Source organism: Numida meleagris, chromosome 4, assembly GCF_002078875.1.
Source record: "Numida meleagris isolate 19003 breed g44 Domestic line chromosome 4, NumMel1.0, whole genome shotgun sequence".
NCBI lineage: Eukaryota > Metazoa > Chordata > Aves > Galliformes > Numididae > Numida > Numida meleagris.
In genome coordinates this window covers 25,312,343-25,332,533 of record NC_034412.1, presented here as the reverse complement: position 1 = coordinate 25,332,533, position 20,191 = coordinate 25,312,343, and the positions used below count along the sequence as shown (strand labels likewise).

The window sequence follows — 20,191 nt, the reverse complement described above, 5'->3', positions numbered from 1 at the left end:
GACATCTCAAGGAACAGCAGGATGGAATGTTTCAAGTTTTGTTCAAATGATGTTTGCAGGAAATATGAATTAAAATATGCTTTTAAAATGTTCGTAACACTTATACCCTTATAGCTTCTCAGGTTTCTAATAGGATATGCTCTGTACAAGTTTCTACTGCAGAGCAGTGAGATTAGAACAATATGTTTAGAATGAAGCACTCAAACTCAGAAAATGAGTAGTCTAATTGAATTGTTCCCTATAAATATTCAGAAAGCAAAATCTGATTCAGTGAGAGGTACCTTGAAAAACGTCCTTCATGGTTTGATATGCCAAAACCCAAGAATATAAGAGGTCACAATAATAACATGTATTATTTGATACTATTGGGAATATTTGTGTATGTAAACAATGCATCTCTCCAGCCTGCAGCTGGGACCAAACTGTACAGACAGAGACATTTCTGTGCAGATGAATCTGCTAGTTACAGAGGCAGAATCCTAAGCTCAGGACTCAGTAACTGTATTCTGCCCTTTTCCAGAGGCAGACCCTTTAGAGTTCTTCATTTCTGTTCCAACATTCACTATAAAAAGGCCTGCACTGTAGGAATACTAACATCTTTGTGTTCACGTATTTTAAAGCACTTCTGTTCACCTGTAGGTCCTCCTTACATCTTTAAAGTGAGTGTGGCTTATGTGTTTCACATAGCACGTCATATACACATTGCTGTCCTTGAATAAAGATCATGGCTTTAAACCAGTGTACTTTTGTTCCATGTTACACAGTCTGACTGGAATTTCTTAACTAAGTGAACACTCCGAAGCACATTTTATTACACTCTTTTTAAAACATTTCAAATTTAAATGACAACAACAACAAAAACATTTATTGCTCTAATACATAATAGCAAGTTGATATTTTTTATAAAGTATTTTAAAAACTCCAAGAACTAAAATACTGTTTGATGATTACAGACACTTTAGTATGTGATTATACAGTGATTATACAGAATCTATTTTCATTTTATACACAAAAAAAAGTTCAGGAAACAGTAAGCAGAAAACTCCGCTATGTATACATGTATTAGATACAATTAACAGCCTGATCCAGAAGATGCTGAGCACACTCAACACATTGATGTCAGCAAGTGTTAGAAGATGTTCAGCAGCACTAAGGATGGGGCCCAAAGGATGCTCTGGAAGGAGTATGTGATAGCAATGATGCTATTTTTATGGATAATTTTTGTTATGGAATCACTAATAAAATAAATTTTTAATTGTCATTAATAAGCACCGGCTCACAACACTGCATGTGGCTGCATCACTTGCACATTACATTTCCTGACACGCTGCATATACAATACACCTAGAATTCTCAGCGCAGAGAGAACTGAGAGGGTTGTTGTGTAGCACTCACAGATTACCACAGGGAACATGTACTTTTTAGTAGCATTTTAAACAGTGAAGTTGCAATATTATTTTAGTGACTACATTCCTTATACGAAGGAAAAACTTAAAGGAGTCAGTTACATACTTCCTGAAATTTTAATACTGGCTTTCATGTGTTCTCAATCTAAAGTGCTTTCATGTTTCATATATTTTTAAAAATTTTCAATTTATACAAGAAAACCAGAATATTTATACATTTTTTCTATATGCTTGTGAATGTAGTAGATTATTTAGTCTACTCCTGTTTCCTCACCCAAAACATTGGCATTGCCATCTCCCAAATCTTTCTTTTGAAACCAAGTCTGTGAGCTTGTTCCTTGAATATAAGCATCCAGAAAATAGCAAATTCCAGGGATATCACTGGGAAAATTTGGAGGAAGTTCTTCTCTTGAGCGTGGTGTGAACACAAAACCTGGATATTCCTTTAATAATCTATAACAAAAAATGAATCGTCTTGGTCAAAAAGGAATCAATCACTAACTGTTACTACATACAAATACATTTAATAATTCTTCATGTATTCTTTATAAAACAGGTCAGAATTTACTGTAATATTTATGGTTTTTACTGAAAAGTTTAAAGAAGCTATTTGTTTGCTAATCTTGATGACTCATTAAGTCAGGCACTAGTGCAAACAGGAATATTACCTCTCTTTTTTTGTCTTGTCAGAGCACTGAATATAGGTGCTGTATTTGTTGTAAACACTTGCAAAACTGATTTAGCTAGTTCAAAAATGAGAGCTAATCCAAATTAGCACATGAAATATGCACCACAATTAATGTTACAACTAGTGAAATATGGACAAGATTATTAACTAAGCTATTTGGACCCTTTCACCAATTCTAAGAATTTTCCCACAAAACCTAGTGGTCTTCAATATCTGAAACACAGATTGCTGTTCTTTAGGGATAAATATTGATGACTGGTACCTAAGGTTCCAAACAAATATTGCTATAGATAGGAGCTGTGCAAGATGCCATACTGTGTTTACGTCTGTGTATAAATCCATGTAAAAACAGTAAACACAAAGAACATTCTCATATCATTCACATTCAGAACAGCCAGCTGGCCAGGCTACAGTTCTGAATGTAGTAGATTATTTAGACTGCTCCTCTTTCCACACCCCAAAAAATGGTATTGCCATCTCTCAAATCTTCCTTAAATGAAAAAATAATGTATACCCATATTCCTGGTTATTTTACTAATCCAGCAGTATCACTTCCTACTAGTGAATTCACTCTCTGCAGTTCATATTTAAAAATTTTGGCCACTCTGGAAGAAACGATAATCTGTATCAGTTTCGTCACATAAAATTCAGTTATTTACCTGGAGCTCAGACTGTTGTTACCACCAAATTTTAAAAAGGTTTTTAAAATTTTTCCTGGAACATAAAAGATTCTATAACTTGGCCATTAACATATTTGCAAGACAATTACAAAGTACAACTACAGAGATAATACAAAGGGAGTATTAGGCTGAGAGGACAAAGGAAAGATGCTATATTTCCCATGGGAGAGCCTGCTAACTATCTGCATGAAACTAAATACCCTTTACTAAAAATGATCTGAGTGAATAATATACAGTAAAGCCTAGGTTGCATAATAAGAGTTTCAAACTGAGCTGGAATCAAGACATGCATAAACTAAACACTGTCACAGTTGATTCACTGCAACTGATTCGTTCACCTTCCCAATCAAAAGAGAATGGGGATGTGCAAAGTGATGCTTAACAATTGTTTGATTAGGTTGTTATTTTCAAGGGCATCTGCATAAGTCTGGCATCCAGTTTACACTGAAAGCCACCTACCTCAAAGATAAACCAACTCTATGAGAGGCACAAAAAGGCAAGAGGTATATAGCTTCAGGGCAAGAAGCAAAATTGCCTGAAGTCCTCCATTTATTTTAATCATAACATCTGAAAAATAAATATCAACTGTTCCATTTCACTTCGTTGCTGCCGCTGGTTGCATTCTAAATAAAAATGACCATTGTGCAATCATGAGCAGTCAGATAAAAAGAGAAAAAGGAAAACAGAGGGAAAAAAATAACAATAGGATAATGAATACCTTTTACATTAACTACTTCAGGTGGAAATTTTACTGATGTACACTGTAAAGCGCTGTACCTGTAAGTTGTTGGGCTGACATTTATTTTTCGAGGTACACTGCAAGATTCAAACTTGTTGGCAAGGGTTACATTATTTCCAAAGAGACAATAACGAGGCATTTTAACTCCAACAACTCCAGCAAAGACAGATCCAGAATGAAGGCCAATACGCATCTTTAAATAAAAGGCAGAAAATTTAATAATTAGGTAAAATAAATGCAATGGTTACAGTTTTATAAATTCTTCCTTTATTAAAAAATAAAATTATGAGCTGCTAATATAAATTGAGTTAGTACAGTCTCTTTAATGGGTCTGTATTCTGGTCATTACTGTTTGTGGAGTGGAAAGTAGCCCAAATATACCTTGCTTTGCATAGTAAATCACCCTTAATCTGACATGACTATGATAAAGTTGGTCTTTCTGGCAGGAAATTGATCTAGAAACACCATCAGAAGTTACTATGGCATTTGAATGTTTTCCTAGGAGGAACTTCATGGCACAATGTTAGACTGACAAAAGTTTCTAAATTGTAATTGCAATTGCTTTGCTGTTAAAGTCAGCATATAAATATATACCTTGATATAGGAGTCTGATTTAAAATAGCAGTTTGCAGTCATGCCTTCTTCTTTGACAACTTATATTTGAAATGGCAGTAGACTGTAATGCACTTCTTGCTTTGCCAAACAGTCAATGCTTTCACGAAGCATTTCATTACAACAGATGAAGACTTTCATTAAAAATAGATTCACTTTTTCTCTAAGAAGCTTCTAGAAGTTGTTTATTTTTTTCTTCTTATTTTAAAATTACTTTTGGAAAATAATAACATTCCTCATTGAAAATAACATAAGTAGCTTTTGCAGGGAAATTATAAACATGATATAATATTGTCATAAATAAGTTTCCATATTTTTAGGCATAATTTAATTTGATATTGTGAAATACAAATATAGTGGTATTTATTTACACCATTTTTAATACTGCTGTTCTCTATGATAAATGTGGAGCCTGTAATCCTCATAATAAACATTTTCTTGGTCTTAACATATATACTCCTTAAACCACAATCAAAGAAGCCTTTAGTTTTCTAAAGCAGCAAATGATCTGGCAAATATTAAAAAATAAACAAATGAAAGTCATAATTAGTCAAGACACCTGTATTACAAATAATAAGACCACATTCAAGGACAACTGAACTTTGTAGAAGGCCCACTTAATTTGCCATGCACACAGATCTTTCTTCTTTCTTTCTGGTGAGATGTAAACCTACGTGGAAAGTCCAGTACATGCTTATGTCTCCTCTGAAAGGAGGACATAAATGTAACTACCACTGAATCTAACAGTGGCCTTGCCAGCATTAGCACCATTCTTATGGTGACCAGCAACAGAATCATTTAAAGACGGGTGGATTACTGCAATTAGAGCATGTCTTTGATGATTCATGTTAATAACTGTTGCCTCAGAATACTTTGACGTAGTCCTACATTCTTATTTTGAAAGAGAATTAGTCACCTAATTAGAAAATAGCAAAATTGATTGCTAAGGAGACAAAAACAGCAGCATATCAGCATGTACCTATTGATTTAGCAGCATTTGGGTTGATTTTGAGACATCTGTTTCATCTTCACTTCTCCACAAAACTCTCATTCATAGAAATAAAATTGTCAGCCCCTCCAGCCATACACGCTTGATTCCCCAACTTGTCTGAGTTAATGCAAAATTTCCTTGGGACAAAAACCCCCAAACCAACTAGACAATCAACAATTTCCCTTTTTACCACATAAAATACAGTAAGATATATGACCTTGATCGGCTCCCCATGGGGAGACACCACTTCATCTGACAGCTCCATCATCTTCAGGGCCATCAATGCTATTTGGACAGCATGGGTTTCACTTTCTTTGTGTAAACCTCCAGCGACACAGTAAGCATCTCCAATAGTCTCAACCTAAAACAGGTATATTTGTTCCTTAATATTACAATACTTGACAAATAAATGAACAGTCTGTGGCTTCAGTAAGAACTGTACCTGCACATTGAGTGAGTCCTACTTGTCCTGCTATATTATTTAAGTCTTGGATAAACCCTGTGGTACCATTTAAAAGGCAAAAATGCACAACTTGTATTTATTGCTGGGCATGACACTAGAATACTTCTCCTTGCTGTTCTGATGTCAGACACCTATAGCTACATCAAACACACTTATTTACCCCAGATTCATTGAACTGCAAATGAAATCCATTTTGGAAATGACCTGTTAGGTTTTGATGGGTTTCTCGCTTGGCTGCATGCATGTGTTGCTCTTTCTGTTCATATATTTTTTTGTTTGTTTTATGACTGATCTTAATACTTATTTCTTATACTGAAGGCTTAAAGCAAAGTACTTTTTGGACTTCTATTATCCTCTGTCCCATTTTGTCTTTATTTCCTTTCCTGCCCCGCAGCCCCATGTACAAGCAAAAAATGTTGTACCTTGTAGACATCTAACTCTCCACACTGGTAATCAAAGCGAGTGTAAAGCTCATTAAGCATGGTTATAACCTGCATAGGTGAGCACTGGGAACAGATGGCAGTGAATCCAACAATGTCAGAGAAAAGCATTGTGACATTAGTAAACTTCTTGGCTTGCACTACTTGTCCCTGCCACAGCTGCTGAGCAACTTCTCCAGGGAAAATAGAAAACAGAAGATCTACAGTCTTCTTCTTTTCCTCTTCAAGTGCTTGATGGGCCTGTTCAAGGGTTGCTTTCAGCTTTCCTAACCTCTTCTTCAGTCCATCCTGAGCTCTGGCCTGCTCTCCAATCAGAACAACATCTCTCAGTGCATTGTGAATAGGAATATCTGAAAGGTATAATCCACGTCCTGTAAAATCTTCTAGCCTATCCACACACGGAGATCCCAAGAATAGGATGGCACTGGATTCAAGAATATAGATCATTTGGCCTTTAAGATCCATTACCTGAAACAGTTAAAGAAACAAGAGTTCATGCACATTATGCAAGGCAAGTATTTATAAATAAGAAACAAATTTTGCTGAACCACAGGAGAATTGAACTGACCCACAGTCCTCACATTTTCTTTTAGTTGCTAAAGATAAAACATGGAATACTAAATCATAGACCTAAACATAAGTTCAGTTTATTTTACTAGAGACATCTGATGCAAAAGGTAAAACAGCTTAAGGACAAATCGCTAACTGAGGTACTGGTAAGTATCAATTTTATCTTAGTAATCAAAGAAAAATCAAAAGAACAATTTTGTGCATTTTTATCTACTCATAAACTGCTATTGATTAGAGCGGCCAATAGATTTCTGCTAAGAACTATACTGTTTGGTTCATGCACAACTTTCTCTGTAAGATTAAGTGAGAAAATGTCCTTCAGTTTTATTAAAGACTGTTCAGTACTCACTGAAATTTAAAACTGAAAGGCATAAATACCAGAAATAGCCAATTTTAATGATCTAAAATATGAATATACTTTGTGTGAAGTGCTGTTTTTATGTCCTTTCCCTAGTCGCTTGTGCAATATGCAATGTGCGGCAGAGGTCTCCTTAATGTTGCTTTGAATCACCCTTTTTTGGGGGGGGGGAAAAGGTTGTTTTTTTTTTTGTTTGTTTTTTTTTTTTTGTGGTAGCAATTGCACTAGTTAAGATATATGAATATAAAATATGCGAAGTACAAAAGAAAACAAGGACTGAATTAGTACAAGAAATTTGCACTCCCTTCCCCAAATTCAAAAGCTGCTGTTTCCACCTAATCCAAGGGCACTTTGGTAAAACTCTCACTGCCCCATTCTCTGTGCTGGTGATGCTCTTACTCTCAGCAGCATGGCATGCCACTGGCTTCATCTCAATTTATTAGTTTATCTCCATATTTCCAATGACTCTTCTTAAAAATAAAATCAAGTTAACAGTAAAACTTTATTTGTGCAAAAGTTCAAGAGGAGAATTTGCACTGAATGTTGGTTTCAAAATCTGAATTACCTTACAGTGTCCTCATAATAGATCATCAATATTTAGTAGTATTAGAGGTTGAAAGACAAACAATGCAAAATACACCATTATTTTCTTTTATGACTATTGTAACTCTATCGATCTTGCATGTCCCCAAAGAAGAAAACAAATTCCTCACTGAAGTAAAGGTTATAAAATTACTCTTACCATAGATGATTTCATATCAGTATTATCCCATCTTCTCACTCGTACTGTAAACTGCATATTTAACATTGTCATTATTCCACTAAAAGTGCAGCTTATTTTAGGAGTAAGAATTTCAAAATATTCTTCAAAATTAGCCTTAGCTTGAAATTCTCTTCTGGTCAAAAGTCTTCTTATCCCATTTCCAACTTGTAGAATAGACATATCCTTGTCAAACATAAAATGAAATGGGAAAATCTTACAGAACACAGAGGAAGGAATCACAAGTGAAGACTGCGGTTTACATGGAGATAAAGAAGGCTTTGCACTTTTGACTTGTATAGAGTACAGCAAATACGGCTGATTAACAAACTCAGTGCAGTCATTATGGAAACAAGGAGACATGAGCATGACTTCCACCTCAGTTTCATACAAAATATGAGCTGCTGCTTTAATAATGCCAGATAGAATCAGACTTGTGATTTTCCTGGGAAAGAAATAATACACATTTAAGAAGTCCTGATCTTTCTCCAGGCATAATATGGAAACTTCTTCAAGTCTGTCCTTTTTTCCTGCTTCCTGACTGTGGCTACTTTGCTTCAGCAGAGTAGTGAAACTGTTCAAGAAGTCCTTAAGGGTTCCTCCAATAACCCCCAGTATGTGTTCATCCTCTTCATAGCATATTTTGAATAGCTCTTCACCAAGAGATTCCCGTAGAGACTCCACAGGAACACCTACGCAGAACCACATTTAAATCAGAACTATACTCATCATGCTGAATCTCGGGCTAATCTCTAATTTTTTTCATCCTAAACCTAATGAAATCAGCAATATCCTTCACTGATCCAGCACAGACAACTGAGAGCCTTTTAACTTAGGAGACCTGCTGTGAACAACTAAGATTGTACTATCTGGTGTCTGAAAAACATGGAGGCAATAGGTTGTAGTTTGGAACGACCCAAGGCTCATTGTTCTGTGGTAGGGATGAAGACAGAATGAATACACATTTTGGTACGTGACTTAACCCAATTGCCTTAGCTTGATATAAAGAAATAAAAAAAGGATTAAAAATAATATAAAAGTAAGAATAAAATGATGTCTATGCAGGTATATGTACTATGCCAGATCCAATAATTTAAATGCCTCTAGCAATATTCCAGGCTCTGAGGCCACTCAGCACAGAACAGATCACATCTTCACAGCAAATTCATTTTAAAAGGATAGCTGCATACAGACTGAGTGCTGGGAACATCCCAGCTCCCCAGTTGTTACTAGGAATCATTTTGAAAAGTGTTATCTGCCACATGACTAGCTTTACTGTTTAAGGTTACAGAGGACCATGTTTCACTCCCTGGAAATGTTAACTTAATGGTTTCATAAGTACTGGCTACTATAGATGTAGCCAGTTTCCATATTGCAAATCAATGCAGTTCTCATCCCACAGACTAGAATCCTCCAGAGAATGTAAAGGATCAAACATTTTCTCACCAGTATAACACTGTAACAGAGTACTAAAACCATGTTACAACTCTCTCTAGATGTTGCATGTTAGGGGTCAGCTCAGACTTGAGAAATGTTTTAACTCAAATTTTGACATTTAGTCACCCAGAAACAGCTTAGGCTGTGTGATGTCAGCATTACTGCAGCCATTATGAGGAGGAAATTATTTATGAGTAACAAGACCAACTTATATATGCATATATTATTGCATACATGTAATATGCATGTTATTAAACAAGCATACATTACCTGCTGCATTAGCGTGATCACTGATAATTTTTTCAAAATCTTCGCTATCCCCAGTTTTCCTGCAAAGATCATAAAAATACAAATAAAACCCCTGAAAAATCAGGACAAACAGGATAGAAGTCATATACAATAGAAGTTACCCACTCTGTATTTACTCTGTAAAGATTAAGTTTTGCCAATCAAATAGGCAGGTGTTTTTTTTTTTTTCATTCAAAATGGGCCTTAGTAGGATCTTAGCATATCCTGTGCATTTGTGATAAATTTAAGTTTTAATTGTCTGAACTCAGATTATGGAGTGAGGCCAAATGTAGCAGACTGTCATTGATTAGAGCCTCTTACATTGCAACAACCCTATTTTTTGTTTCACTTGTATTTTGCTACTTGTAGCTGTAAACATATTCCATATTCACAAATTATATATATGTAACATATAACATAATATATATAATATATATAAACATATAGTATAACTGGAATATTCATTCAAGCATTCCTTGGAATTACATTAAATTAAAGTGAGGTAAGGAAGTATTTCTTTTTGATAGGAAATAACAATATCAACTCGATTTACTTCAAAATTACTTGTTCATTGGTATAATGCTGATTTCTGTGTTACAGAGCGGCAGCCCTGTGAGTTCTATGAGGTTGATAAATATCAAAATGAATGTCAGACACAAAATGATGAGGAGATGTAGCTTAGATCAACGTTCATATAAGCTGTCTGCCTTTGATACATATTTTCTGAATTTCCTTACTTGAAATAACTTAAATATATATACATGCAAAATCAATACAGATGTTTAGATTTATTTTAGATTTGTCTGAGTACATTGTTCAGAATAGCGTACTATTTTTTTTGCTTCAAACTAATTCTCCATATTCCAATACATAATAAAGATAGAGAAAGCATTCCAGTCAGCAATTATAATACACGTCTGACTGGCTATCAAGAATGTAAGCATTCACATACCAGAAGCCAAATTTTTTTGTATAATCATTTGCATTTAAAATTCTTTTCCCAGATTCTTAGAAATACCGGTGCTTTATTTATTATTAGAAGGCCATACAATTGCAAAACAAGGCAAGCAAATCCACCTTTCCGTCTATGTCTGAGCAGTCCTTGAGTTACACCAGAACATCTGCTTATTTTAAGCAATGTTTCCCAGCACAAATCGATAAATATGTCCATTAAGCCAACTTTGATTGCATGAAACGTCACACACCAATTTAACAAGGTAACAGAACACAGATTCCAGAAGATTTGATTCCAAGTCACCACCCCAGTCATTATGAACTCTGCAAAAAATTTTTGCTGCATGGTTTAGTTGCAAGTCTATTACATATACATACCTGGTTTCTTTTATACTGTATTTTGCTAACGTTCTCTGAAGTGCAAGATTTAGTCTTTCAAACTGGGGAAGAAAGAAAACTACATTGATTAAATATAATTGCTGAAAATTTAAAAATAACATTTTATACAGAGAAGAATTACTTTGCTGTCCTTGGGACCACCATCTTTTTTCAAGATGGCATAGCTGTTAGAAAGAGTTTGTCTTTTCTGTGTTTCGGGTTTAGTTCATGTTGATGCCTTCAGCACCACAGAATCATAGAATCATAGAATGGCTTGGGTTGGAAGGGACCCTGAGGAGCATCAAGTTCCAACCCCCCTGCCACAGGCAGGACCGCCAACCTCCAGATCTACTACTAGACCAGATAGCCCAGGGCCCCATCCAACCTGGTCTTGAACACCTCCAGGGACGGAGCATCCACAGCCTCTCTGGGCAGCCTGTGCCAGCACCTCACCGCTCTCTCTATGAAGAATTTCCCCCTGACATCCAAGGACTTCCTCCTACCATCCAAGTACCACTACACACTACTCTAGTACCACTATAACCTATAATTAAGGCCCCTTAGCTGATGTGTACATGTGGTTAGGCATTCTAAAAAGTGATGTGCTTTACCTCCAAGCTGTCAGAGTACAATAAAGATAATACTGCAGAAAAAAAACTAACTTGACTTTCTAGCATAACTCATTACCCTCAAAAAAGAATAACCCCTTAATTCAGAACTACTTTGGTAAATAAGAAAAATATATTCTCACAAAAAAATACAACACCCCTTGCCCAACAAAACAAAATAATTAAAACAACGAAAAGAGAAAAACATAAAAAAAAGAAAAACAAATCACCAATGTTCATCATTATACCCCCAGTAAACCATATTAAAAAGTGGCTCCTCTAACGACAAACTTTTCTTGAAATACTACTTTTTTTTCCAGGCTATCTTCAAAAGTGTCAGGGTTGAAACTGTGAAAGGTAGCACAGCTTCAAAAGCAGCTACTCCAAATCAATATAACATTCTTTGTTTTAGACTACCTCCTTTTCTATTTTTAGGACTATAATACTTCGAGACAATGCTAGAATCACTTACATATGTAGAAAAAAATTTTGACTATGTATTCTACAAATCCAAATATACTCTGAAAATCTAGTCACATAATCTTTGTAAAAGGATCCCATCATAAAGATTCTTGAGAATATTTTGAAGATTTACCTCTTTTTAAATCAATCCCCGCCTTCCATATCCTTTCTCTAGTTCCTGATTGATACAACGCTTTCAAAATGTGCATTTCAATCTGAATAATTGTCTTTTTTCTGTTTGTACTTTCTGATCATTTGAAACCCAAACTTCTGTAAAGACAAGGTCACAGGATAGTATTGTATTGCCATGTTAGAATTTGTCTGTGATGTTTCCTTTGGTCTGGTTTTTTTATGGTTCTCATTCCCCAGGGAAATTAATTTTTCCACTGCACCTTTTACTTTAACCATTTTCAAAAGGAAAGTTTATGTTAGAAGAAAATATCACATAAAAGAAATGCACTATCTTCTGGAGACTGTTTCCAAGTAAAAATCTATATAGAACTGTTCTATCACATATATAAATACAGTATAAATCACATCTGTTTACAAACTGGAACAGTAAGTGGAAGACCATCCAATTCAATATGTATCTCCAAGCAATATTCTCTTTTGTTCCACAAACACTGAAAGAAGCAAATAAAACAATCACATGCAAGAATCATAGAATCATCTAAACTGGAAAAAAACCTTCAAGATCACCAAATCCAACCATAATACTGGGGGACGTTAATTCTAACTAGAGCTAGAATCTACATGTTTAGACTTAATATCTTAACCATGACTTCCAACAAATTTCTTAACTTAGTTACTTAGGGGGACTTTATCTGCCACAATACAGAAGCATTATGTCAAAGTCTAATTACACATTCCTCAAACAACATTAACATACACATGTATTACATATTCTAATAATGTCCACCGCTTTTTGTATTTGAAAGTGAGGTAATTAAGCTCATAAGTAGTCGAAATGATGTGAGGACCAATTTGATCAAAAGTTTATCTTGGTTACATTATACCATGGATTTCCATGCACAATTTACTAATGTCACAAGGAGTTTGTGAATCATGATTTGGCCACACATTTTGAATGGGAAAGAAAATGAGGTTAGTCGCTGATGGGAATTAAGGCACTTTGAAGTATCAAAGCAATGAGAAAAGTTTTTAAACAAACAAAACCCTTCTATGATGAATGATTGGGAAGATGTTTATGTCTAGAGACCCTCAAAGCAGACAGCAAGAGAACAGACTGCTATATTTGGACAAAGTTCCAATGCATAAAACTTCGATAACTGTTAATATATGTGACAATAACCTTGAGCTTCACTAGCTCTGGGAATATATGGTCACAATATCCTTGACTTCACCAGCCTTTTGTCCCAGCTGAGGGTCTAGCCTATTGTGTTTACGTAGCAGGCAGCTGCATACACTTATATCATTTTTTAAGAAGAATAATACTAGTTATTTCACTAAATATCCCACCAACAAATAGATATTGAAAATAAAATCGGATGAAATACAAGAGTACAGCCAATCTTAAAGCACCAATCATGACAACACAGAAAGGTTGCTTTGCCGGTTCATTTTTGAGTTGGAATTCCTTCGCTTTACATGTATAAAGATTAAAGAGATGAATTTTCCCTGTGTAAGTACAGCAGAATCAGCAGCTTCTTCTCTCTTGTAACTAGTGAGAGGATGAGGGGGAATGGCCTCAAGTTGTGCCAGGGGAGATTTAGGCTGGACATTAGGAAATTCTACTTTTCTGAACGAGTGGTCAGGCACTGGAATGGGCTGCCCAGGGAGGTGGTGGAGTCACCGTCCCTGGAGGTGTTCAAGAAACGTTTAGATATAGTGTTGAGAGACATGGTTTAGTGGGTTTATTCGTGGTAGGTGGATGGTTGGACTGGATGATCTTGTAGGTCTTTTCCAACCTAGCTAGTTCTATGATTCTATGATTCTATTAAAAAAAAAACAACAAAAAAAAACAAAAAAAAAACCTCCAGCACAATTAGTAAGGCACACTGAATGTTCTTAGTACAAATAATGGAACTGTAATTAACTGAGTATTCAGAGATGGCCATTCACTATGTTGTCCCAGTATAGACCAGTCTATTTGTTCTTGTTTTCCACAAAATTTGTGGCACGTCCACATATCGAATGTTATGCAGTTGCACTTTCTTTAAAGCTGTAGTTCTTTATACAGAAACAAGCCATGGTACTTGTCTCCACTAAAGCAAATCACTTTGCATATGCTGTGCCTGTTTTCAGTAGAATTGAGCAGAGACAATTACCTAACAGATATTAACTCAGTGTTTCAACGTGATCATTGCATTTCCCAGTTGCACAGATACTCTGTTCAGCCTGTTCAGGGCAAAGAGTGAGACATGGTTTCTGCTGTGAGAACACTGGAACCTAGATGAAAAGTTCTGTCGTCTTTACTTATTTAAATCTAATAGCCACGATACAGCTCACATAAGAGAGAAGTTCTGTTTGCTCTGTTTGAATCATATGCTCAAATATATGCTTTAGAATTTTCCTTTGCATTAAACATAGACATTAATGTCTGTAAAGTAATATTGCAGGAGGTTAGTATAATAGCAGGTGAAAACAGTGATTTTATTTATTTATTTGTGATAATTAATGATATGCATATTATGGATTCAGTTAAGTGAATTGATGAGCTAAACTTGTAATTCATGTAATTAGCTACCATGGCAGAGTTTCTCCAACTATATCTCTATGTAAAAAAAATGCTTTGGAAATGCATGCTCTTAAGAGGAACAATTAAAATGAGCAGTGAAAGACTGCAAAGATTGCAGTGGGCAAAAATATAGGGAAATGCAGTGGAAGGGATGGTTTAAGTGCAGACAAAACTGATTGCAGCAGAACTGTATAAGAAAGGAACTGGAAAGGATGAAATGAGGGTTTAACCTATGCAGACCTACATAAGAATACAAACTTTGAAGTCAAAACAGTTTTCAAAAGGCTTACATCTAAAGGCTTGCATACAATGCATTTTAATGTATATAAGGAAACACTGGTATTAAAACACAGTATTTACCTCAGGAAATATTAGTTTGCAGATGCTTTCAGTTAATGTGTGCAGGTACACTCTGCTTCTGCTTGTTTTCCTTTGTGGAAGGTTTCCTTGAGTGTCATTTTCATGGACTTCTTTGCAGATGGGCAAAGCTGCTCTAGAGCTGTTTTCTGGGCAGTCCTTCTCATGTTCATCAGCAAGATGACTGTGAGTCAGTAAGGAGAAAGGACATTCCCCTGTGATCTTCAAATCTTTCAGTTTTGTACAGAACATGCTGTACTGTCTCTCTATTGAGGTTAAGAGTACTTGGCTTGATATTTAATAGTACTCTTCTGTTTACTAACAAGAGAAGAAGATGCCAGAATATTTGATGAAGCAATCACAGTGGAAGATTATTGGTAGCTATAAATCATCTCAGGAACAAATGTGTGCCCCTAGAAAACAAGAAAAAAAACCCCACAAACATATTATTTCATTTTCTCCTTTAAAAATGAAGTGGCAGTTTTTACCATATGTGCATTAAAATAATGGCTTTCCTAAAGCCTTGCTCAGGAAAGCACTTAAGCTTTGCTCATGCAGTATTTTAAGCATGTAATCCCTACTGACTTGAATGCTTCAGGTAGTTAAAGTTGTGTGCATGGCTAAGTGTTTGGCTGAATCATGGCTCCAGTGATTAAGGCAGTGGAGCTGCTTTATCTGACATATCTTTGTTCATGATGATGGATGAGGTTCCTGAAAGAGTAAAGAGCAGAGTTCTAATGAGAAAATCTTTTCAATTCTTCATAAGCAGCTATTAAAACTACTTGAAATGGCACAATGAAACTGATTTGCAATGGACACTTAAATCTTAATTTACCCAATGCCCAAGGTATCCTTTTTGGAACACAGAACTATTTGGCTGAAGTTAGCACTCTATCGCCTGGAACAGCACACCATCCAAGATCATGGGTTAGTGCCTTCTGTAAAAGCCACCACTGTCAACATTAGCCAACAGTCTGGGACGGTCAGCGGGCGGGAAATAGACCACATAACTGATGTAGGTGCTTGGAAACACCAAGGGATTTTGTGCTTTTACAGGTGACGTCTTTCAAACAATGCATTAAAACCGAAGTTGAACATTTCAGTTTAATAACTATTCCCTGTTTGTTATATTTATTTCATTAAGACTTAATTCATTTTCCATGGACTGTATCTCATTTAATCAGATCCCCTCATCCTCATGTAATACTCTAACAGGGTAATTCTTGAGAGCTTCTAGCAACTCTTGAAGTAGCTGAAGTGTTACATTTCTCTCTCTGGAGATACAGCCCAAAAAGGCTTTCTTTCAGAGGCACTGTGGCTTTAATCAGCCTGTGTACCACATTCCTTATTCCCCTCCGAGACAATTGAAGGGCCATTGGACCAAGGTAAAAAATAACTAATTTCCTAATACAGGTTATCAGCTGCTGCTCTTGAAACAGCTGTAATGAACAGCACAGCAAGGGAGTGCTGCAGAGCCAACAAAAGTGATGCAGATAAAAGGAGCAACAAGAAGAAGCCCCTTCAGCTGGACCTCCTGCTGAAAAAAAATCTGTCAGAAAAGGCCCTTTTCAAGCATGCTCTAATGCTGATGGTGGCAGGCTAGCTTCAAGGGGATATCTATCAAAACTATGAAAGCATTATTGTAAGAATCAGTAAACACAATGATAAGAAAAAGAGGTTAAAGAATGTTTACATAAGATTTTATATTTTTGATTTCAGTTCTTATGCTGAAATTTGTTTTTACTATATGAATATCAGTAACACTTTATTTTTTGCTGCTGCATACTCTTGTGTAGCAAACATGGCAGTGAAAAATTCCAAGCAAGAACCACGTTCTCTATGTATACATGAACATACATCATTTTTCATTATAGTATAAGCATCATTTCATATACATAAATATTTTTCTTCAGGAGCAGTTATAAAACCTCATATTACATTATTAAAAGAGAAAAGCAAAAAAAAATTGACCTTTTTTGTACTTAATTGTACTTTTTATTGAATCTGTGTATTGAAATGCTGTAAGAAAAGCAGTAACAAATATATATTTGAAACATTGTCAAAGGATAAAAAGATTAATGGCCGTGATGGAACTTCCATATATATATATACTTAAACTCTTTGCTGTTTCGGGACCTTAGGTTTCAACATAAATCTACTACTAGATTTTGAAACAAAAAAAAAACCTAGAATTTTAGAAAAAAGTTATATTTAAAGCATCTCACAGTGAATATATGCTGCAATTAAAAAATAAAATTCTCTGTGAAGAATGTAAGCCAGAGTTAATGGTTAAATTAGATACCAAGAAATATTTAGTGCATTTGCACTAACCTAATAACAAAGATAGTGACTGACCTTCAGCAATGATCAGTAGTTTTTGGTTGGGTTGGGTTTTTTTGTTTTTTTTTTTTTCCCCTCTTGCTTGTGGAACTATTTTTCTGATTCTAGAAGCCAGTAATTTGGAATTAGTTGAGGGGTCACTTGCATGCTAGGATAGTGTATTAATTAGTGTATTATTAGTGTAAATATTCCTGAAGTCCTGTTTTCCCAGGAACAAAGGGAATGGTTCCTTGTGCCATATACTCCAGTCCAAACCATCATCAACTTAACAGGCATGACAAGTTTATAGTGGTGACAAAGACAAGATTCTGTACTTGGCCTGCAATGACAAGACCCTCTAAAATATGTATTTAAAGAAACTAACTGGAAGCCTAGTGCCATCACATCTTCAGAGGATTCAAATATTGTAAATAAAAAGTATATATACACTAAGTCTTACTTAACTGAAAAGTCAAGTTTCCATTTGGTATCCTAAGTGTCCCTTGCACTTAATCTAATTAAACTTCAGAAAAGTCTATTATACTCCAGAAAAACTTGCCTCACTCCAACTGCAATTGGACAGTGTTTTTTAAATGTCTGCCAGGAGAAGGACAGTGAATCACCGCTGTTGTGTTTAAAGAAGAAATTCCAGCAGTATGATGGACTTTTAAAAGGTATAAGAAAGATGAGATATGGTACATGTCACAGGTTGAATCAAATATTTGCAAATATGTTTCAAGAATGATAAACTCAAGACCTCCCATTTTTCACAATGTTTAAAAACATTTTCTGACCATGAGAAAAAAAATACAGCACTTGAAGAAATATGGAAAAGTTTCTGGTTTTGATTCCTCTCCAAACACGCTCTGTGAGAGCTTGTCCCATGGGAGCAGCAGTGTTTAATGTGAATTCTTCATCCCTTCCATATTAATTGCTGTCATATTTACCTTTGGAAACAAACTGAAAATTGAAATTAAATAATCTGTGGTGAGATCAAACTCCAAGCAACAAATTTATTTAGTGTCTGGCTGAATACAACATGGCACTGTGCCACTCTGAAAAACTAAGATGACTTTACACAGTATAGTCATAGCAGTAGAATAATTTAACAGTGTTCAAAATGCTTTGTGCAAACATTTCCTTGTGTATTTACATCTGTACTTGTCTTATAGCCAAAATGTCTTCCTGTGTGATTATTTGTACTAGCTGCTTCTGAATATTTTCCTCTGCTAAAACAGTTCCTTGACAATAGCATGAAATACAGTGCAATGAATAAATCATACAGTAAAACTGCCTTATATTAACGTAGTCATTTATAAGAATTAAGCAATAACACTTGCTAACAGTAGCTAAAGTTGTTATTTAATCTTAAGGACATGGGAGGAAAAATTAGAAGCAACATTAAATACTTTTTTCTTTATATAAGCTGAGTCATTTGATGAGAGTAGCATATGTTATGGTACAGTGTTCCCTTTTATTTTCAGTCAGACATAACAGTTAGGTGAACTTCTGCACATTGAACAATAATTTAAAAAATATATTTTGAGGGGTTTTTTTTGCATCAGTCAATATATATTACTGACTGGATCTAACCTTCTGCAGCACAAGAGCAATTGCAGTGCTCGAAGGAGCTTAGTGTGGTCTGGAAGTCACTGTCTGAACAGAAGTAGTTGTTAACATTTGTCTTGTCTTTATGCAAAATGGAGACCTGCAGTTCTCACCAAGCTTTAATCCTTGTGGGATTTAGAAATCACTGCCTTTTTCCCCTTGCCAGTAGGCCTCTGCACAGAGCAAGGCAGGATCTGTCTGGCTCTTTACATACAGGCAAACCACAAGTAACTCCTAGCAAGACAGATTAGAACCCATCACCCTATCAGGAATAGCTCATTGCGCATTTAGCTCTTTTCAGCAAACAATCTCAGGGAATAAAATTAAATCCTATCGTTTTGTCTTAAAAATCTGAAATGCAATATCCACACCTGACTTTTTCTACTTAAAGAGTCATGTGTGGCAGAAGAATCAAAGCCTTGATTTGTCCATTTCCAAAGATATTAAAGAGCCTTCTAAAATGCTCTGAAAAAATAATAGTCTGCATCAAAATGTAAGTTAATATTTTAAGAAATCAAGGTATCTCATTAAATCCTGTACAAATAAGCAAGCTAACTTACTTGGGCTGCTCCACTGAACTTGAACACATTCAGAGCGCACATACCTTTAAAAAGTTAGTTTGTCTGGGTATTGCTGCTTTGGGAAGCACAAGATATAAGTAACTGGAGGAGACGGGCAGATCCGTTTACAAATGTCTAAGTGGCGGTAAGTCATACAAAATAGAAAAATGCCAGTTACGGCCAGCTGTTGACTTAAGTGGAGGACATCTTGGAAGAGATGTGTCCTTGTAAAGAGGACTGAGATGTTTCTCCGCATCTCCGCACTCAGAGACTAAACCTTCCACTGAAATTTGAGGACGCTTCATTTATTCCTTTCCAGTAAGTTAGTTCTGTCATTAACAGAGTAAATACTTTTGCTAACCTACCTGAGGACAGCTGTGTCATTGGCCAAGAATATCATGTAATGTACATATTAGGTGTAGTACATTGTAGGGATAGGATTTTAAAATCTGCAGCAACTACACAAACTTAATGAAAATATTAATAAGACCAAGTTACGTAAAGAATATAAGTGTAAAAAGAAAATTGCAAAACCAAAGACTTGGGTGATAGGTGACCACTGAAACCTAAATCATTACCACACTTGTACTGTACTTACACTACAAAGTAGTACCTTTTTTTCATCAAGATTCTAGGCACCTTCACTGCACAGTTGCTAAGAGCAAGGGCCGTAACCGAAGACAAGATTGTTATCCTCTCTATAGATCAGGTGAGATGTGATGATTTTTAACAGTGGACTTCACAATAAGTTAGTGGTACCCAAGAAATGACTAGATTCAGCAATCTCAAATTCTAATCTGACTCCAGAAAGGAAT

General features: G+C 35.5%; 1 protein-coding gene across 4 annotated transcripts in view; it reads right to left on the bottom strand.

Annotated features, from left to right (window-relative positions):
• Positions 785-20,191, bottom strand: part of GUCY1A3 (guanylate cyclase 1 soluble subunit alpha) — a 32,536-nt gene continuing 13,129 nt past the window's right edge. Inside the window, exons 2-9 of one of the 4 annotated variants that reach the window (XM_021395239.1) lie at positions 14,893-15,302; positions 10,765-10,826; positions 9,415-9,473; positions 7,690-8,399; positions 6,002-6,493; positions 5,334-5,477; positions 3,552-3,706; positions 785-1,859 (exon numbers count right to left, since the gene is read on the bottom strand). In XM_021395239.1, the coding sequence (XP_021250914.1) occupies positions 1,658-1,859; positions 3,552-3,706; positions 5,334-5,477; positions 6,002-6,493; positions 7,690-8,399; positions 9,415-9,473; positions 10,765-10,826; positions 14,893-15,141 (2,073 nt within the window). In that variant the 5' untranslated portion in view covers positions 15,142-15,302 and the 3' untranslated portion in view covers positions 785-1,657. Of the gene's footprint in view, positions 1,860-3,492; positions 3,707-5,333; positions 5,478-6,001; positions 6,494-7,689; positions 8,400-9,414; positions 9,474-10,764; positions 10,827-14,892; positions 15,303-20,191 lie in introns of all 4 variants that reach the window. The other 3 variants (XM_021395240.1, XM_021395241.1, XM_021395242.1) reach the window with 3 other exon arrangements.